Raw genomic sequence first — 22,294 nt, 5'->3', positions numbered from 1 at the left:
ACTCATGCTGTAAAAAGAAAGTTTTAAAGTGTTTAGCCATACCTGAAAATGTAAATGCACTAGCCTAATGTAATGCTGAAGAAAAATTAAGACAAATGATACTGCATCCATGCCACAAACTGCAGCTTGTACAAAATTCACTTTAGTTATTATACTGTGAATACGTGTGCTAAACCTCCTCTGTGTACGCACAATTTATGTTGAATGCAACATGAATCATTTTAATAGACCAAGCAAAAAGTCCCCAAAGTCAATTTTCAAATTATGAACCTTGGAACAGAATATAACAACAATGAACAACAAATAGTTCAGATTTTAGTCTGAACTACAAATGAACCATTAAAGGTACAGTGTACTCATTCAGAAAAACATTTCCTCCTTATCACCACAGTGGTTGAAAAGCATAACAAGAATATTTTTTAAAGGTCAGCTCTAAATTTTCTTTTTTTTTTTTTTTTTTTCCTACACCTTATTAAGAGGGACATTCATGAAAGCTGATGCCATGAGGATTTTAACATTATTTTGAGGCTTGGATGATTCTGGTTAGATTCTTTCTCTGATCTGCCATGTAACCTTGAGAAATTATTTTGTGAGTTGGCTCTTATTCTCACCCTTAGATGCTTTAAAATTCAGGAATCTGTTCAGTATTACTGCTTAAAGAATGGGTTGGCTGCAGATGGGTCACTGCATGAATGCCACTGTCCATTTCTACCAGGACACAACAAGGAGGTGATAACATACAAACACGTGTCCTTTAAAGGTTTGTAAGCAAATAAAATTCAACACTATAGGAAAAAAAGAGTATTTGAGTACCATCTAAAACCTGGACCTAACAGGTCAGGCTTGCTGTCAATCTAGAAAGAGGTGCCAGTTTCTGCAGCTGACAATACATGGCAGGTTGCCACGCATATCAGTAAGTTTCAACGGAATTCATGTGCTTGTGAAGAAATGCTGCAGAAAGAGCTTGGCCTTACTATATGGGACTAGTTCTGTTCAAAGTATTTTGGTATGTAAATTCTGGGTTACTGCTCGACTAAGCACTTGATTTCAAAATGTAAATCCTCAACATCTTTCCTTAAACTCTGGAGGAACCTAAAATTCTTAAGCACAATTTTTTACGAAGAAACTTCCACGGTAACTTACATGTTTGGTTTTGGCCATCTTTAGAATTGATTTAATCCTAATATTGCTGAATATGTAAACCTTTCTGAGATGCATGTGCTTTGTTTATCTGAGCTTTACTTGGTGAATGCTCTTAGGTATTACGTAGTGGATGGAGATGCTCATGAAATTTTGCCAGGAGATAATGTGGTTGTTTTTAATCATAATGGTTCACAGGAGGTCTCTGTTTGTCTCCTTTTTCATGCTTAAGAGTATTTGATTTAGCGCCTTCCATTTTATAGGGGTGAATGTTCTGGGCAGAAGGTAATAGCATTTGAGGGAACCTTCTCCCTACTCCTTTACCTAAGATATCCAAGTAAGAGCTGAAGGATTATGTTTGGAATCAGGGAGGATGAGGGCTTTGCTTTCTGTTTTATACAATAAGTGTGAAAGTCTACAGCTGTACTAGCTTATCAAAGGGGAGGTTGGAAAGGAAACCCTATTTCTTTTGTCCATCTTTTCACTTGCCCAAGTTGAGTGTGTACAAGTACCTATTGTAGTTTGAGGCTGTACTTTTGGTGAGGGCCATGGATACAGGAGAAACACTCTTACTTAAATCAGCAGCCTTGAACATTTAAATGAATTTTGCATGGGCAAGGTAGCTAAAAGGCTTGGTGAAACAGTCTTAACACATGGTGTTCAGAGAGCTGGGCTTGGCATCTGATCAACTGACTACAGCAACTAACGTTCCTGGGTTCTCTGGCCTGTCTGGTCTTCTGTCAAGTTTAAGAGTGTTTGCCCAGCTTTTAGTTCTATATCATTGCACTTTTCAAACACAGTGAGGTACACAGTCCAAAGGACAGGAGGAGAAATTGTGTAATTAGTTTGTTTCACTAGGCTGAACAGAAGACTCAGCCAGGTGTGGAGGAGATTGGATGGTATTTATGAATGAATGTCATTAATTTGACAGGATGATGAATTAACATTTGTAGTGTTGGAGCCCGAGTTTGAGCAGTTTCATGCGCTCTGGTCAGTGTGGGGTTTGGCATTTTGTAGTACCTTTGAAACAGCATCAAGTGGCTTGGAAACAAAGGTCAGCAAATTGAAACGGAAAAATGATCTGCTAAAAGTGATTCAATTCCCGCCTTTGGCTGTCATCCTTCTGCTCCTCACGACAAAACGACATTTCTGGTTGGATTTTAAATCTTAAAAGTATCTACTTATTTACAGCAACTGATTTAACTTCTTAACTGCAAAAAAAAATAAAAATTAAAGGAAAGATGAAGTTTTCAATACACTTTTGTTCCTGTCAGTTACAATGGGAGCTGAGCACACTAATAAACTTTTAAAAAGTTTACAGGGGTCTGATATGCCTATCTCCTTATCTTTAAAAATGCAAGTAGGTACTTGCTTGAATTTGCTAATGTGCTGGATTGAACTAAGGAAATTAGGAACCAGACCTGTAATTGTACCGTGTACCTTTACAGTGCTGGCAGGTACTCAGTAGAACTTTATTTTTAAGTGTATAGCCATCATGTTCTTTATGAATAAGGCAAGAAAGTTAAAACTTAGCACCTCTACGCAGCTTTTTATGCACTTCTGAGAAATGCCTCAGGTTTTTTGTCTTATCTGTTTAGAGTGATTTTTTTTTTATTTTTTATTTTGGAGAGCTCCAATGCCATAGCATGAGGTGTTTTAAAACTGAATTGAAACCAAATGCTTGCAAGTGCTAAAAGGCATCTAAATGGTTGGCTTACAGTTGCTTATTGCCTCATCTACTTCATTGATGTTTTTCTTTTTTTTTTTTTCATTGCTGGATAATTTCACTTACTAAATAATCCATGCATTTAGTTGATTATAGGAATGCCGGTTTTGTCTTTTTCTTAACAAAATTCAATACTTTTGGAGCTTTTCCTTTAACTTGTCTCTGTCCTCCTAAATTTGTCTACTTAATCAAAGTCTTATAAATGTAAACCTTCTGTGCCTTATGTTGGCACATCTTTTTCAGAAGGGCTTAAGAGAATTAGTGTGTCATGCCTGGAAGTGCTATGTTGTACTTCATGCAATTCACTGTGTTCTTGAACTGATCAAATTTGCCGGCTAGATTAGAGAAGACAGAATAAAGTAAAAGAAAAAAGTCTCTCGAAAACTGTGCTAAATGGTTCCATGGGAAGAGAGAAAAGGCCTATTTTCACTCAGGTAGTTAGAAATTGGCAGTAGCTATGGGCTTTTTGAGCTACAGTACATGATAATCTGACTCCAAAGTTCACTGCCATTGTGTATCACTGTCAGGTCTGGCAACTTTTTTGACAGTACATGATGGTTATGAAACTTTTACCTGAAATAATATAGGGACAACAAGATTTTGTAAACTACTTAGCATAGCCAGTGGAATACTGCATAGGAACCATGGTTTTCCTGTGAAAAAAATGCGTAGCTCTGACTGCTTCTAATGTCACATTGCACTATAAGATCATAGTTATAAAAGTATAAAAATAGCTTCGCTGACAATTAACTTTCATTTTTAATTTCCAGTGACTTAATTTTTCTTTGTAATTTCACTGAGTCTTTGTAATTGGTGTTTTTTGATAATTGCTTTATTTTAGATGCTATTAATATAAGCACCTTTGAAAAGGAAACTACTATTTTATTTATTTTTTTCTTTTTTTGGAAATTTACATTTCTTTTACAGTAAAGGATTGGAAGCTGTTCTAGATTTCCTTGGCAAGTTTGTTTATTTGTGCACGTCTTCAAAAGTTGCAAGATGAATGAGTTTATACAATCAGAAGATTAAAATAAAATATTACAAGCCTCTCATTTGTGATTGCATGTTTTCTTCTTCTTTGGTCTGGTAGGAGAAACCACACAGAATTGCGCTGGGATTCAGGGCAATGTATCAGTACTTATGACTAAATGGAACTTGGTGTATTTTGGCAGGACTGTATTCAAGCTGTTTATATATGTATCTGTTACAGGTTATTGACTTAAATTTATAACTATGCAAAATATGGTGTTTGTAAGTTATCTCAAAACTATATTTTGACTGTATGTACTGTTCACTAGTTATGTCATTAACTGCAAGTAGCATGACTCAAAACAAGCAGATCTATAGCATGAAACAGTTGGTGCCAGAGACCCATCATCCTACTTGTATTTATTTTAAGGATGTTAATCTGGACTATTTTTGAAACTGGTGTGATAAATTGCCTGCATTTGATACAAAATTTTGTCAGGAACTTTGCTATGTGTATTTTTTTCTCATTTATTATCCCCAGGAACAATTTGAAATGACTGAAAAGCAGCCACGATAAGTGAGAAAACCATTCCTGAAAAGCTGGTTATTTTTCCTCTCCCCTTTGTCCTTTTCTATATGTAATACTTTGCTACAGCTTAATCTGAAAGCTGGAATAATTTCTTCTCTAAGCAAGAATATGTATTTTATTATAAAGAAGATAATTCTTTATATCATGCAAGTCAGAACATTAATTTCATGCAGTTGAAGAACAGTTTTCCCATCTACTAATCCAGAAAGCACCAAATTCAACTAATTTTAAATATTAACTCAAAAAAATATATTGGGTAACTTTTGGTGGTTTGGGGGTTTCCTTTTTGTCCTCCTGACTTGAATTCACGTTATTGTATGTCAATGGCCCAAGAAGGTCTAATCAAGATCATTCCAATATTGTATTGTGCGACATGTATTATGAATTTTAAGATACAGCCTCAGCATCACAGAACATAACATTTAGGCTAGTGAAGAAGTAATATGGATAAGCAATCCTTAGACTGGCTGAAGCCCAAGTCAGTAGTAAGATTGGAGAAAGAGCCCTGTGGTTTTCTCTAGGCCTTGATCTAATTGATCATCCTGCTCTCAGATGCATGAGATGCACCTTTACTGCTGGAGATGTGAGGAAATCTTACTATAAAAAACAACGGCAAAACAAATCCGAAAATCCTCTCTTTTCTTTTTGTTATAGGTTTTGACATTTAAAACCTTTGAAAAATATGGGTATGTATGGAAATATGTTATTTATATTCCATCAGAGAGTAACAGTAATTCCAATATAATGGCAAAAACCTCTTTATTGCTCAGGATCATGCATTTTCTTCATTTTGTGATATATTGTATGGATTTTTGGTGTAACTACACTTTTTGATCTTATTGAATATAATTTATATGTTGTCTTATAGAAAATTTGTTTCACAATTCATTAATTATTTACTATTACTTGACCTTACAGTACATAAAAAACCCTATCCCATAACTGTAATTTCAATTCTCTCTAGTGTGAAATCAATCACATTCCACATCTTTTATATTATTTAAAATGTGAATGATGAAATTTTCTTGTTCATTTCTCTGGAGTTACTGGGACCTTTGAAACTTTAGTGTGTAGGAAATAAGCAGGGTGACCCTTGCAAACCTGAGTAAACTACCGATTAAATTGCAAATGGCACAAAAATGTTTGGAATAAAAGAGCTGTCCCTTTTTGTAAGTGGCTGATGCTCAAGAAAGTCAGGTGCTTTTAAAAAACATGCTGTTAAAAATTGGTACCATAGGATTATTTTTTTTCTTTTGTGTATGAGTAATATATAGATTATTACATAGCTATTATTTACTACTTCCTCCCTGTCTCTACAACCTGATACTGAAATAGGTTATGCTAACGATACAAGTTAGACTAGTCTGGTTTTTAAAGCTGGTGGGAGCTCTGGCAATTGGATAACTGAGTAGTTCACTTCTGATACTAGTGTTCCCTGTACTACATGGCTAAGGTGGTATGTATTATGTTTATATTTGCAGTTCAGAAACAATTTATGAATGTAATAGGAAGTAGTCCACAGTAAACAGGAAAATGATGAAAATCATGTTAGTGATACTGAGCTACAGTTTCAGATTACTTTGAGAGTCATTTTTAAAAATACATGAGTAGATAAAAGAAAAAGAAACTGGTAGTGCACTTGAGATTTGGAGGGTATAAATACTTCTTTTTTTTTTTTTTCTGGAAAACCACAATGGAAGTATTATCACAAAGCATAGTCTTGAAATGATATTTTAAACAATAGAAATATGTTTATGGAACAAATTATATTAGTACCTCATCCTGCATAAGCACAGAAAAGACTTCTATCCTTCTCAAAAAATCCTCTTATTATTGTTAAAGAAAAATTCCTTTTCTTCCTTTTGCCTACATCAATGCATGTGTGTGTGTGTATCTATAAATATATATATATAGAATATAATTGCTCTATAGGATAGTTTATCAACAAAATACTGGTTTTCCACCATTTTTGTGTCAAAAATGTCAAAGTTGTATGTTTTAAACCATAATCATATTGCAATATATAGTACTCTATGCAAACTTCCAACTACAGTAATATATAATTGTATTAAGCAAAAGCCATTTCAGCCATTTGTATATGAAGATTAGGTATAATTAACACTATTCAGTTTTACTGAAATGACAAATATGATGATGATTTTTTTTTATGTAGATTTTCCTGATGCACAGACATAGGAAAAATTGTGAGTATATGTAATATACAAGGAAATAGTTTACTTTCTTGAAATATACAGTACAGTACATAAATGGTGTTTTGGAAAAATAGTAAAATAAAAAGTATAATGCTATTTTCCTAAGCCACATTTGCTAAATGCAGACTTTTGCAAGGTCAGCAGTTATCATGGAGTTGAATAGAAATGGCTTCAGTGGCTTTAACTTTACCAGTGCCCTTGATGAGGTGCAGAGTTGTCAGTATTCTCGTAAAATTCCTCAGTGATGGCTTCTTCTGTTCTCTTTATTTCCTTAAGTGAACATCTGTCTAATTGTTCACCTCCATTGCTTTAGTGCTTTCCTCATGCTTTCTCTGTTTCCAGACAATAAACTTTATTTTCTTCATAAGAATTCAGTCTACGCAAGGGTATTAGGCAGCTTGTTTGCACCTTTTAATTTCTGGAAGTTTTCCAGAAGGGCTTTTTGCTGTAGTTCCAATGGGTTCATCAGTGAATCATGTAACATAATGCAGCATTGTGTTTGGGTTTTTATCCATTACCTTCTGTTTATAAACATCTGCTTAGAAATTTTCTTTTTGATTTTTTGTTAATATGTTTTACATTTTTGCATGTGGCATATGGATAAGATATACAGTTACTGCTATTTTTTCAGGTGTTCGGGTACGTACAGCCAGTATTTACCTTAAAATTTGGAAAAAGCCTAAGCTATTAGCTAAAAAGGCATTTAAAAAATTAAGGTAAATTAAAAAATTAAGTCATTTATAAAATTAAGGTAAAATATATGCCAATTATTTAGCTATGTGACAACATCTGTTAAATTAAAATATTTGTTAAATTAAAATTAATTTAATAATTGAATTACTACATTTAGGAGTGTCATTAGCCCTTGTGGCTGCAGAACTGCAGAAAGGATCTAAAAGTCTTTCTGTAGAGAGAGTGTTACTCACAGACTTACTGTGCTGCTTCTCTTCAGTTCTTTGTGTTTCAGGCTTCTTTTCTGAAAGGGAAATAAGGAAAGGGAGTTTTTTTGTTTGTTTGTTTGTTTTTTTCCCTTGTTTCCCCCACCCTCTAAAACATAAAACATATTTTATGTCCATTTATATCAATCATTTTATATCAATCTTGCATGCTATTCAGGCAGATTTTTAAAGTTAAAATTAGTTTTTTTTATTATGCTTTTCTTGCTGCTTCACTTGCTGTAGTAGCAGCACTTCCTTGTTTTGTATGTACAGATATTGTAAGAATATAATACTAAGGTACATGTATAGTCTCCATCCGTGTAACTACATTATTCACTGGCAATTTTTCTTTAGGAAATTCTATAAGAAAAGTAAGTATAATAGTAAGTAAGTAGGTGAGCATTGACAGTCCCACTGCTGCATGATACAGTTTTTCTGGAGTCCTTTTGTTATCTGTAGATCAAAACTTTATCCAAAGAAATCACACATGTTTGATAAAAGAAAACCTCAGATTTTTAGGATGACAGTACTTAAAAATGAGGCAGTTTATTTTGGACTTCAACCACATTTATGCTAAAGCTGTTTTTAACATTCTTAATTATTAGGACAATGTGACATGGCCTTATGACCCCTTCAGTCTGTGTCTGAACACAATCAGCTTTTTGCATCTGTAAAATACATGGTCTGGACTTTGATCAGGGATTTTTAGGCATCCCTGGAATTACATTAGGTTTTAAATGATGTGTTTGGTTTTATATCTACATTGTTGATGACAAATAGAACAAAACGACTCCTGAAACGGGCCACATATCCACAGAAATTTAATTCCAGTCTTTGTATTTATTTTGTTCTTGTTTTCTTTGTCACATAATATTTTATTTCCTTGAGAAGAAATTACAGAAAAATATCCTATTTGTGTCATCAGAACTCAGGTAGCATGATGTCAGGTTTCCATATTCTAGTACTGTTCAAATATGCCTGATATTTTCTTGTACATGCAGAAAGACTTAATATTATTTCATCAAAGACTGTATTTTCTGTATTGAGTGTATATTAAAAACCTGATCCTGCCAACCCTTATTTCTACAAGAAATCTTTACTAATGTGATTCCATCCTTTTATTTCACTTTCTAAAATTACATGCATAGCAATGTGACCTGAAATGGTATCATTTTGTATGTATCTCTTAGGTAGGGGATGGGAACAGTTGTGGAAACAAAAGAAAGAACTTGTATATACATTTACTTCTTTGAGAATACTGTCCTATAAAATAGATACTTATTTTTATCCACAATAAATAGATTATATTGTTTAGAGCTAGGAGTTTATAAGCCGTGAACTGTCAATTAAAATGTCTTAAGAAGATACTTACTCATTTTGTTTCATTTCCTTGTTTGTCTAATGTATTAATGTCTACTTATGTTAAAGCATCCTGAAATTATTCATGATTAAAGAAGTAATGTTGTTTAAAAACGCGTATTTGTGTTTTCCCAATATTAGGAGTGTGTGTATGTGTGGAAATTGTACCTTAAATCTATTGGCAAGCCTCACGGATGTACTTCATAATAGCTGCAATGCATTTTTAAACCTGCAGACGTCACTATTCTGCCAATTAATTGTGCTGAACTAAATGTGCATAGAGCACATTTAAAATATATATTGCATCCATCTAGCAATTATAGCACTTTGTTTTTAATCTGAAACAATTTCATCAGATTTATTTTAATATTGTTACTTCTTTTTCAGCATTCCACTACAGGAAATACTAAGCTTTCCTTTGAACTTGTATAAGCCATGTCCTAAGCCTGTCTTTAATTATTAGTTATTGTTGTTTCAATACAGATTTATGAACTATTTATTTTGTGTCATATAACATACCATTTTTAAGCAACATTTTTCAATCTGAACATAGCTTCCAGGAGGGCAAGCTGCCCAGAACATCAGTGATCTCACAGTTATTACTTTGTGTCATATATAATCTTGTTTTTTCCTGCAACAAATAAATCTTAGGGCCTCCCTGCAAAAAACATTTGTGGTTACAGTATAATAAAAATAAACCGTTTGTCGTGACTGCAGCTGACATTTATCAGCCTATTTGTGGGTGCTCTTTCTCTCTCTGTATAATATGGAACATAATTTGTCACTTTGTAAATACATTCCAGCCTAAATCCCTGCCAGCATCTGTTAGTGTTTGAAGGATTAATGCACTGCACAGTGCATGTCTGCACTTTCAGGCAACAACATAGCTTATGATTATGGATCATGAGAGAACAGGGGAAAAGGGTTCATTTTGTATTTACTTAAACATTGTTGCCCTTTTGACCATCATGCTTTTCTCGTCTTGCCTGGCATCTGTAGGAAGGATGCTAACATTTTCTGTATGTGCAAAGTATTGATGTGAAATCCTGCTGTGAGTTTTATATGTCAGCTTATGCATAGCAGTATATATAAGATAATGTATCTTTAATGTTGTAGATGATTAACAACAATAATACAGTATTGCAACAGTGGTGTTACTGCTGCAATCTGTTTAGAAATACTCGTTCTTTCTCCAACTTCTGTCATTTCCAAAAAATCCATTGCCACCTCTATTGCATATTTCTCAACAACCCATTGGTTTATTTAATCTTAAGACTTCATATTGAGCAAGTTTTTAGAAGTGTGTACTTTGTAAATTATCTCAATGCTGTTTGCCTTGTTGCTGCTTTGACAATGTGTTCTGCTATCACTTCAAATCTTTCAGAATGAAAAGAATTGAAAGCATTTGAATAGGAGGCTCTCCACAGTCCAGATCCTGTTACATGTTCCCAGGCTCCCTCTATTATTCTGTAAACAAGAAGATATGTTTATTAGAATAGTAAACCATACACATGTAATATATTGCCAAGATTATTTGAGATTCCCCAAGATAAATTCAAATGAGCTTTACAGGAATGAGGTTTGGAGATGGAATGAAACGATCTACATCCAGAGAAAGAAAAAAAAGCAGCTAAAAGTAGGCTTCCAAGGAAATACCAGCAATTCATGTACATTAAGAGCTAGACAAATTCCTACTGCCAAAACCTATGGTAGATATTTTTTTAAATGCATGTAATTTCTTGTTATTGAAGCAGATGTGTACTGCGTGCAATGAAACCATGTGCATCCAAGAAAAATCAGGGACATTTGGAGCCTGTAAATTGAAGTATTCCGAAATTATAGTCTAGTAATTTCTGAGTATCTTTTTTTCTTCTGTATGGTTAAGGAATAAATAATTTTAAAAACGTTCCTTGGAAACTGACTTTCCTTACTCTCTTTAAGTATGACTTAGGATTGTTGTGGTGTAGTTTATTTCTCTGAAGATATTAATTTCAAAAAGAAATGCAGATGTTTTCCTTTTTTTTTTTTTCTTTATAGTTGTCTTCAGAAGATATAAAGGGCCAAATTTGCAGAGATATTGGTCTAAGAGTTAGCTAATGTACAGATTGTGAAATAACATAATATTGCTCATAGTACTGGTATTTATTGCTGAAGAAAATAAAATATATTAACACCTGATAAAAATTGAGTGGCCACAAAGAAAGAGATAAGTGTATTTTGTATTTCCTTTTATAAGTAGACATTTACATGGAAATAGATACACAGTTCAGAAATATTGGGGATTTAAAATGACTGATTGCATAACTGAGAAAGCACTTCCATGTCCAACTCAAATATACAAACTGTACCTAGAGACTTCACATAGTAGTATTTATAACATAGGTTTTAAATTATAAGTAAATTAAGTATTTGGCAGAAGGAAAAATATTACTGTGAATAGTGCTTTGTTTAAATGGGAAGGCCAAGTGCTGGGTTGGTGTAAGGCATTCTCAAAAGCTGGAACTCCTTATCAGGTCTTCTTTATTATTCTTTCATGTCTCTTGTCTTCAGAATTTAAATTTGCTCATTTGTTTTCTTAGTTTTTATTTTTTTTGCCAGTTGAAGATCCAGACTTCTTTGTTGCTTTTATAATCACATTGAGCTTAATAGTTAAATCTCCAATTCAGAAGTTTGTTTTAGACCATCATTTGTAGGGAGCTACAGTTTCAGCTTTAAGGCATGCATTTGTAATACAATCACACTTCAGCTTGATGGCTTCAGATTTTTCTGAAGAGGCCTCCTACTGCTTTAAGTTGCAGAAGACGGTAAAACCAAAAATATTTCTCTGCCAAACATCCATATATGTACTGCAGAAGGGGTGGAGAAAAGGAAAATAATCATAATGAGCTATTCTTCATGGTAAAATGTAGGTCCGAGGATGATCGGTAATCCTAACAATGTGTAGACTGATTTTGACCCATTTGGTCTCCAGAGACATGCTATTCATTGAGTTGGATGAAGGCAACCACTGCTGGAATTGCATTTTTGTGGAGGACATGAAGATCTTGTTACTTAAACAGGAACAACCAGGTTTTATAAGATCATTATTTTGAGAAAGTTAATTTGCAGCATGAAAACGTATTCAACAGGACTGAGCAAGATGAGTACTAGAATAATTTGAACCAGTAAATTATAACTAAAATATAGGTAAAACAAACATGTTGGGAAATAGTGAAATCAAGCATTACATTTTCTTTCCAAAGAAAGAAACAAAATCCTTTTAATCTCTGATTGTAATGAAGAATCACAATCAATCCCAGTTATTTCTTTGTAGATCACATGTATTGGTAATAAAATAATATTTAGGTAATTTTTTATTATGTGTACCTCTTCTCTTGCATAAAGTTAGTGAAAATTTGAAAGTAATATAGAGAAAATTCTGATATGGGGTAAAGAAAAACTAGAAAAATTAGTGTAAAACTGTTCAACCATGATCTCTTCTAATGGACTTTAAGGTATCTCAAATGTAGCATAAGAATGTATTATTAAAGCATCTAGTATGTGCATTTGGTTACTTTTGAGGCAGTTAAGATTCATTTGTCCCACTCAGTTCCATGAGAAGTAAATGTATAACATTCAAAGCCCACAACAGTATGAAGCTGGCATTACATAAATACAGTTTTGCATGAAGTACCAAATGTTGAATACATTAGGTACAATAATACTTACAGTCCTAATCCTCAGTGAAAGCCTTTTTCCCTATTATGTACCTCCATAAATAGTGCATGGTACTGGCTATTGACTGTCATAAGCTGTGTGTCAAATTGTCAGACATGCTTCTAAAACGTCTTCTACTTCGTCCTCAGCACGGAAATGTGGTTTTATGTGGGCATTGCTTGTCATATGCTGAGTTTTGGGTATTTGTTCATTTTACCTATTTTAAGATAAATCCATAGTCTTTTCATCAGTTTTGATACCAAACTCTTTTTCTTTTTTCTGAAGATTTTCTATTTCTCACACTGCATAAAATAATTATTTGCATACCATGTCATCAAGATTTTTTTTTTAATCAAAGCAAACTTTTTAATTTTAACCAATTTATTATGGTTTCAGTCCTTCAAAGTCAGATATTTTAGTTGTTGTGCTGTGTATTCAGTTTTGAGTTAAGGGATTTTAAATGCCAGATATATACATGATACCTTCTGAGAGTAAAATTAGGCAGTAAATTATCTAGTGTCCACTATGTTACCTTTTAAGTAGCCCCTCACAAAATGACTTGTACTTACATGAGATACAGGGACTACAGCATATTTATTAAGACTCTTCAACTCTCTATGAAACTGGAGCAGTCAGAAGTAATGGTGTCTGCTGAAAGATTCTTTATCATATGAATTTACTTTTAGTCATCTATTATTTATTTCAGCTATTTTATATGCCATTATAATAAATATTATGACAGAGAAAGCTTTTATGCCTCAACTTATTGTACTGCTCTTCACTTCCTTGCAATCCTTCAGGAAAATGTAGCTGTGCTTTACCTATATTTAACGTAAATCATCACTTACATTTGAATGAAAAATTCACTATGAAAAAGGGCTCCTTCTTCAATACCAAGACACAAATGCACAATCATGTTTACTGCCAAACTACTCTACCATGCAGTGTTCATTTTTAAACAGTTTTTAAGCTGTAAAGTGAATACATTGCATATAGTGAAATTGCTTGCTTTCTGGATGTTTTCACTTTCTTGTTAGTTTCTGCCTCAATAAGCATTTTTCTAGCATGAGTGCAAAATATAACCAATTGCACTTAAGCATTTTTAATATTTTTACTTCAATAGGGAGCATCTTGCATACAAACCTAAACAGACTTTTTGCTGGTGTTATTTCTATTGAGAGCAACAAAACTTATTTGAAAATATTGATAAAATGGTTTTAGAATCGGGCATAAAACCATCAAATACAAGATAATTTATTTTTTTTTTTCTTCGCATTTTTCACAATGCAATTCTGTTGTTAGAAGAGAACTTGTTAGGAGCTAGAGAATGATACGCCTTCGGCTCTTTCTTCAAAGACAGGATGTTGGTGCCTAGACATTGTTAGCCTCCAACTGCTCTTTGGGCTTCATGAAATGCAAATACTCCCCCTCCAAACCGCGCTGTTTCAGTTGGTTCCAGTTGTCATTGTTTTCACCAGGCTCAGCAGACCACGAAAGCTCTACCCTCTTGTGTGCATTCTCCTTTCTGCCAGTTCGCCAAGTTGGTCTGTCGGGTTGAGAAAGTTGATCCGGCTGTGACTGGGATGGTTGTCCTGGGGGATCTGCAGCCAGGGTACCAGCTTGTTTTGCACTGGCTCGTTATAGGCACCATATTGGTATGCTGCTGTGATTTAGAAGTGAGCTCTCTAAATTCTTGTACACCTGTTCTGTTATTTAGTTTCACCTTCAATAATGTAATTGAAAATAAAGTAGTAGAGGGAGCATTAATATCTTTAATCAACTTAATACAAAAAATCTGGAGTATTCTGCCTTTGTGTGTTGAATATTATGAAGTCAGTTTTAAGCTTGATCGTCTTTTGTATTTGGGAAAGTGACAAGTCCCATTTAAGATTTCTTAACATAAAATGAGGCATAATTCAGTACCAAAAGTATATGAAGTGAAATGGTGAGAGACATCAACATAATAAAATTATGACATGTTAGATCAGGATTTGCAGTATACCATTAGCAATTGGTTCTGACTGGGTTACAGTTATCATGCCTTTGAGAAAAAAAAAAAAATAATAATAAAAGTTGTGTGTTTTCTTTTTTTCTTTTTTTTTTTTTCTTTTTTTTTTTTTTTTTAAATACCGCAATATGTGCATATGTGCTTCTGACACATAGAGGGAACACATTGTAACAAAGGTAATACTGAGCTACTTTTAAAAACAAACAAAATATTCATATTTGTCACTGATTAGAATTATTCTTACATTATTAAAAATGTAGCTTGCAAGTATGTTGCTTTTTAAATTTCTTTATTTTTATTTTTTAATTGCAACAGTAAGAGAGAGGAAAAATTTGGAATGAAAATGGATTGATGCTAAAGGCTTAGCATTTGACGTTCTCAAGCTACAGAAGGAACTGATGGTCTCTGTGGAGTGAGAAGTGCTTGAATCTCAGTTTGCCAAGAAGAGTTTGAAACAGAAAAGTTGGGGAGCTTGCCAAAGCCCACAGTTCCTTCCCCAGTTACTGTTTCGAGAAAATACTCAGCTTGGCTTTTTGCATGCCTTCATAAACTTGGGTGGCATGTTCTCCTGTGAGTGCTTTGGATGCGGCATGCTCCAGGTTCTTCTATTAGGAAAACAGAGCAAGTGTGTGTCTCCTGTGTGGAGCACACCTTGTGCACATATGAAGCTGTTGGTGTCAGCCTTTTTAAAAAAGCAAAAGCAAGAAGAATATTGGAAAAAATTATTTTGTCATTTGCTTCTGCTACCTCTTCAATAGAAAAAATTACTAAAACTATGGCTCTTTGTGCCCTCCCTTTTTAATTTTCCTCAGATCATTGTCAGTGGTTTCTTGAATTCCTTAACAAATATTTTCTTTTATCTTTTTCTGCAACCATATGTGTATCAAAACTAAAAGGATAAGAAAGGGGGAGTAGTGTTAAATTGTTTGAAATAAACTATTTTACTGGCTGAAGAAAATGAAGCATGAATTGAAAAGATGGTCTCATTTCATTTTTGGAACTTATACCAAAAAGACAATAATTATAATTTGCATTTACTATCTAACAGTTAACCACTTATCACTTTCAGTAATTTTTGATTTTGAAATTTTTGATCATTATATCTTCAATACATTTATCCAAAAATCCAGGGCAATTTTAGTCTTTTTAATTTCTATTTCTGAAAGTGTTTTGGAGTAATCATACTCTTTTTATTTTTATTTATTTATTTTTTTGAACTTGAATTGCTAGGACTTCTTTTGCATTCTTGGAATCGGTAGCAGAAACCTAAAATCTGACACCAAGAGCAAAAGCATTACCTAAGCAATACCATGTGGACTTGAATCTGTGTCCCCAAGAAGACAGTAACTAACAGCTTGTGGTATAGTCTGCTGAACTACTTGACAATTAGTTTTATTTTTTTGATCCCCCTTATGCCCCTGTATTTATAGCATTCTTGTCCTTTTCCCCTCGGGAGAAGCAGGAAAATGTTTCATCTGAGGAAAGCAGAAGCGAAATAAACCCAGCTATGCATACTACTTCTCTATGAAGTAAGCAGCTTTGATCTGAAGAGTTGTTATGCAGCTGTATTGCGTAACGCAAGGCAGCATCGACTTTCTCAAGTCTCTGACCTTCAAACAGAAGAAAACATTTACCCAGTGGGGCAAAATGAATCCCAGGACTTGAATGATGTGTGTCTTGTGAGGGTGAAAAGACTCTTCATAAGGATGTTGTGTTTAACATTTTCAGATTCCATCAATTGATACTTCCTGATGGGAACTGAAGCTGTCAAAATTTTGGCTATATTAAGTCTGGCTGGACTGGGACAAAAGGAATTTGACTGACATTCTATTTAAACCCAACCTGCAAGGTAACTGTAGCAGGCAGAATGGGTGCTAGTGAAATAAATAACAAAAAAAAAAATGCAGTGAGAAAAGCACCAGATGCAATGAAACAGAGATTGGATGAATTGCTTAAACTTGGAGATAATGGGAGTGCTATTCTTGGCTACCTCTTGTGCTGATACACATACCTCTTTTCAGTTCCTCCAAAAATGCCCATTGTATTACTTTGTAATCACAGTAGATCTCATTGCACCATGCTGCTAAATCTACTATTGCCACTCAAGTGCTGCCTTTGGCTACATAGCACCACAGTATCTGCTCATCTTTTTCTTCTTCTTTCTTCTAGCAGTGCTAATAACCAGTCTAAATGACGATGTATAGTTATATGTAGCCATATATACATGTATGTATATACGTATGCACAGTTATAGGTAGCAAGTTGGAATAGCAGGAAATGTCCCTCTAGTTTCTTTTCTCCTGAGTGAGAAGCAGATTGGACTGAAGGTTGGCATTTCTAGGTTTGGGGGGGATTTACAGGGCTCTTGCTGGCTTCCTGTAGGTGCCAAAGTTTGTGAGATGCAGAGCAGCACTGATCCTAAACGTGAAGGCAAGCACAAATGCACATGTACATCGTTGCATTTTGCAGAGGATGTCTTAAAGTAGTGTTTGCGGAAGAACTAAAGACTGCTGGGCATTGCAGTGCAGAGACATGATGCATTCACATAACCGAATCAAGTGAAAGCAATTTCAACGTTGTGACTTGGAAGGGCAGAGGTCCACTTGATCCTGGCTGATTGGCCGTTGCAATGGAAATAGACTTTTGGTTCATTTCTTTCTCAGGTTTGGAGTGTAAGCATTTCAAAAGGTACGTGGGCAGGGATCTTGAAGTAGAAAATATGAAAAAATGCTGTTTGGCTGGTGCCTGAGATGAGCACCTTGAGGTTAACCTGTCATTTTGTGGCATTGTGCCTATTTGTGGCATTTGCACCTATTGTGGCATTGCGCCATCTTCTAGATGAAAAGTTGGCTTTAAGATCATAAACAATATCTTTAGAAAATCTTCTACCCTGGTAAACTCTTACTGTATGAAAAACTATGTAGGCTTACAGGTTGATTTCTGCACTTATTTTATGTTGTCTTTTTTATTACTTGCTGTGAACAACAGATTGTTTTGGGTTAATATGTACAAGTTTGAATTTAGCTGGGTTTTATTGAGTATTTACTGAATATATTTCTGTTGGCATATACTTTAAAAATGTTTGCATTAAGAATAATGCTTACTGTACCTTTTATTTCATGACTTACATGGGAGTTTCACCAGCTAAATGGAAGGAAAATGATACCATATTAACCTCAAAACTACCTTGTGTCAATTTATTGTATTATTTAAAGCTATGCACTATATGGTGTATATTTTTAGCAGAACCACAACAATAAAATGCTATTTTTGGCACTGAATATTGTGCTCATCAATTCTTTTTGATGATTTGTATTCACTTTGGTGTTGAACAAGAGAATCAGACGTTTCATAACAGGTATATATGATACTGTGAACTAAACAAGCTGTTATTTATCTTTTATTTATTTATTTTATTTTTTCTTCTTTCAGCATAAAGCCAAGGTAGAAGCAATGACCTTAGACCTTGCTTCTCTTCACAGTGTGCAGCAGTTTGCTGAAGCATTCAAATCCAAGAATGTGTAAGTACTCAGAAGATTATATTTAATAATTTCTTGTATTTTCAATGTATTTATGAGCTGAGAAAAATTGGCAGCATTCACCATAGTTGGTCTGATCAGAAACTACAGTAGATGAATGAGACTATTTGTTTTCATCTTAAAAAAATTATAGTAATTACACTTCTCTGACTATTCAATGTGTAGCCCCGGCTTAAGCTTAAACGGGGGCATTGATACCCCTATCGTTATTGAGTAGGGCCAAAGATGAACTGTAAAAAAAAAACAGCTTAGGTCACTTTTATCAGTTTTGCTGTAGTTTGCAAGGGTTCAGAGACTTGTCTTGCTTTCTTGTCTAGCCTTCTCTCTCTCTCTCTTTTTTTATAAATTATAAAAAAACATAGCCCTTTCAGCCAAAACTTAGCAATAGGCCAATTTATATTGCAATAATCAAGTTAACTTCCAAATGGCTGGTTTAATTTAGCTTGACAAAACAACCATCTTTCAGTTGAAGAAATGATTTGAAATTTCTAAGTATCAGCTCTTGACAATGAATTCTACATGTGGTGCTTTTATCCAGTTTGTCCAAATGATTGTTGTGACTGTTCAAACTTAGCTTTTTTTCTGCAAATATTTTTGTAACACATACACATTACTGTACCTGTGAAGAGCATATGGCCTCTTGGAAAGCTTTGAAAATATATTGTCTTTGGGGAAAAAAATCATATATATATGATTTTTTTTTTCACTCTTTAAATACTGCCAAAGCTAAATCTCACTTGGATAGACAGATGACATTTTAGTACTTACCTGTCTTTCAGATTCAAAGAATTGTCAAAACTGAATTCTAACACAAGATTCTTTATTGCCAAAATCCTTTGTAACAAAGTTTTCTTACCATACAGCATCTTCATATGTTCAAATTTTTTTGAAGTAGAAAGAGAAATCCTTGCAGTATTATGCTTTGATACCAACTCAGTTTCATAACTTAAGAACAGTAATTGTTCTAATTTAGAACAGAAAGATTAGAAAGAAATTTAATTTAATTCCTTCATGCTTTTAATATGCTACATTTATTTAAAAACAGGATATGGTACAGTGAAAACTACCCTTTTTTCAAATGTAGCTCTTGATTTGTGTGTTGCCAATCATATCAAATGGTCATCCTATGTAGTCCATTTGGTATGCATGTTATAAATCCTTAGAAGTGAACTTCTGTTTTACTTCTGTTAGCATATATTGTTTTACCACTGTTTAGCTGTATTGCCAGTGATGGACAGATTTTACTGATGTTTCACTCTCATTTTAGTTTGAAAAAATTTAGTAATAGAAAACAGTCTCTGTCTGGCCTTTAGATATTTCTGTCTTGCATCTGTGCTTAGAAGTGTGTGTCTGGCAGAACTACTCTAAGCATTATAGGAAAATCTAAGGTCTGCATCTAGGGTCTGTGAAACTTGTGGGGTTTTGACAAAAATGAATTTCCAGCTATATTTTGTTTAAACGCTGAGTCTGGATGGAAACCAGACCCCACACACTGCCTGTGGCTGTAGGTCTTTTATCTGATGCAGATACAGAAGAGTTACCTTACAATCATCTGCACTGGCAGGAGAATGGACTGGAAGACCTACTAGGTTTTTCTGGCTCTGATTTTTTCTGATTTAACTATGTCTGGATATGGTCAGAAAAGCAATTACATAGCAATAGCATCTTATTACTGCAATGCCAGTCCTATGTGTTTTCCAGCCCTAATGTGCACTAACTACTTTTGTCTCTGTTTGTTTGTTTTGCGGTCGTGTCTAGAGGCCTTTGTCAGATCAGTGATTCCTTTGCATCAGTAGCTTTTTGAACAATTGAAAAAAATCTTACAGGCTTCAGTGATAGGCTGAATCTTTTTTTTTTTTGTGCTTTGGCAAGTCCATAAGCTGGCAAGTCCATAAACTTTCATAAGGCTTTGGTATCTCTGCTTTCATGTACCTGTATGAGAGGACACACTGTCTTATGTTTAGTTCTGAGTTTTATAGATCTCGGTTTCTTGGGCAAAACTACAGTAATTTGTTAAGTGTGAAGGAGAAATTGTATATGAACACACATGCTTTTCAATAAACACGTGCACTTTTATTTCTCCAAATACACAGTGAAGAGGCCTTTACTATTCAGTGGTGAACATCTTAAACCTCTGGGAGCAGCCAGTTTTCTTGTCTGCTTAATTTCTCTATTCTACCATTGCTTTCTAAGACACTTCTTAGTGTCTTCTTATTCTACACTTCTTAGTGTCTTCTTATTCTACAGAAACTATTGGTCTTGGTGCCACCTGACCCAATAGGTGAAACTTTATAAAACAGAGAGTAGATTTGCTTGTCTTTTGAGATTCTGCTCATCTGAAACACTTCTGGCCTGGATACTACATCTTGTCAGCACATAAATGGATATTCTCATAACTGTATCACAGCTTGGGAGCAGGTTCTTCCCTGGCTGATAGCTATTGGAAGACAGTCTTAAAGGACTGTGTGTCACTGATCTTCTCCTGAATGAGAAAGCTAAAATGGAACTAATTCAGAAGTATTCCTAAATTTCATCCACTTGAAGGATGAAAACCTATTGTAGCTGGGGAAAGGTTTCATGGTGGAAGAGGAAAAAATTGCTAAGATAGTAAATCACGAAAAAAACAAATTCTTCAATGTGCTTGAGAATCTGAGAGATTCTGGAAACTACCTGAAGAATGAAGAAATTTCAGCCTTTGTTCAGCAGGATTTTAACAGGGGCTGGTTGTGTAGAGAAAACAAATGATGCAACAGAGGGAGCTCTAAGAAAAACGTAAATAATAAACAGGAGGATAGAGTTACTCTGGAAGCAAACATTAAATACAAATCAGAGTAGAACTCAAGAGCTAAGAAGACATTCTTATTTGAAAGTAAAAATCAGATGATTCATCTTCAAGTTTTTATGCCTTGTAGATATTTGATAGGAACCTTTTATTCCTTTTTGGATTTGTTAGGTGTTGCAGCCTTGTCCATGGATAAAAATCGGGCTCAGAGTATATAAACACTGGTAAATTATGCTATATTCCTATAAATATACTCTAGAAAATCCTTTATCCACACAGAAAAAAAAGTTGTTCTTTTATTTCTGTTATCTACAGTCTTGAGTTGATACAGCTGTTACTTTTTGAGACTTTTTTTTTACATAGGCTCGAATTAAGTTTTGGGATAGAAGGCTTTTTACAGGTGATCCTAGATCCTATATTCTCATGATCACAGCAGAATATAAGTTTACCTTAGCAAGAGAACGATGCTCTCCAGTTTTTCTTTCTCTCTCAGTTAAAAAGATGCTGTGGGCAGAATAAGGTAAGTATAGAAATTGCAGTTGAATCTCCCAAAGTCTTCTGACAGAATAAAACAATATTGCTGATCTACCTCTTAGTTCATTATGGGACTGGAGCACAACTTGAACATGATGTGACTAATATATGAAATGTTAGTCTTACCTGATAAAAGATCGGTCCAAAGAGTTCACAGAACAAATTCTATATTGAAAGCCAATTCATTATGGTATGGTAGTACTGACTAATTTTAGGCTCTCTTGTAGTTTTGAAATGCAATGCTGTAATTTCTGTGATTTTTACTGTGATTTCTGGCATTCTTCTAATATCCCTGGCTGGAGAAACATTCCCCAGTGGGAATTTCTGCCAGCAGTGGATGACTTTCACCTTCCTTGTGAACATGGTGCTAGGGCTTGGGTGAGAGCAGGAAAAAGGCCTCAGTGCACCTAATGGCTAACTGTTCCAGTTATTTCTTCTAGCTTTATCTAGTCTTTCCCTTCTGCTATTTTCCAGCTCAGGCAGTTGATTGAATGTCTCTGTTACGGAAAATCAAATGATCTGTTTATAATAACGTTCTGGGCTAAGATGGATTTGGCATTAGCTGCTTTTTGTGCAGTTGGATGAGGCAGACAATCAAATCTTTCATATTAGGCTTTTGGAACTAGAAAACACTGAGTTGAATCTCCTCTTCATTGAGTGGGCACAATGTGAGGAATTATGGTTGGTATTAATCCCACTTTATAGACAAAATTACTGCCCTCCTGTGCTTTTATGCAATGTAGCATTTAAACCTAGCCAGCATCTTTGGTAGTTCACAGTCCGTAGGGTTTGGTATTGGTG

General features: G+C 34.4%; 1 protein-coding gene across 2 annotated transcripts in view; it reads left to right on the top strand.

Annotated features, from left to right (window-relative positions):
• The window catches only part of WWOX (WW domain containing oxidoreductase), a 509,171-nt gene that overhangs the window by 89,754 nt on the left and 397,123 nt on the right, over positions 1 to 22,294 (top strand). For both annotated transcript variants that reach the window (XM_005018259.6, XM_013098287.5), the window contains exon 6: positions 18,071 to 18,159. In XM_005018259.6, coding sequence (XP_005018316.1) covers positions 18,071 to 18,159 — 89 coding nt within the window. The remainder of the gene's footprint in view (positions 1 to 18,070; positions 18,160 to 22,294) is intronic.

The sequence above is a fragment of the Anas platyrhynchos genome, chromosome 12 (assembly GCF_047663525.1).
Source record: "Anas platyrhynchos isolate ZD024472 breed Pekin duck chromosome 12, IASCAAS_PekinDuck_T2T, whole genome shotgun sequence".
Taxonomy (NCBI): domain Eukaryota; kingdom Metazoa; phylum Chordata; class Aves; order Anseriformes; family Anatidae; genus Anas; species Anas platyrhynchos.
Note: the sequence above shows the minus strand (reverse complement) of the source record. Positions and strands in the feature narration are given on the sequence as shown.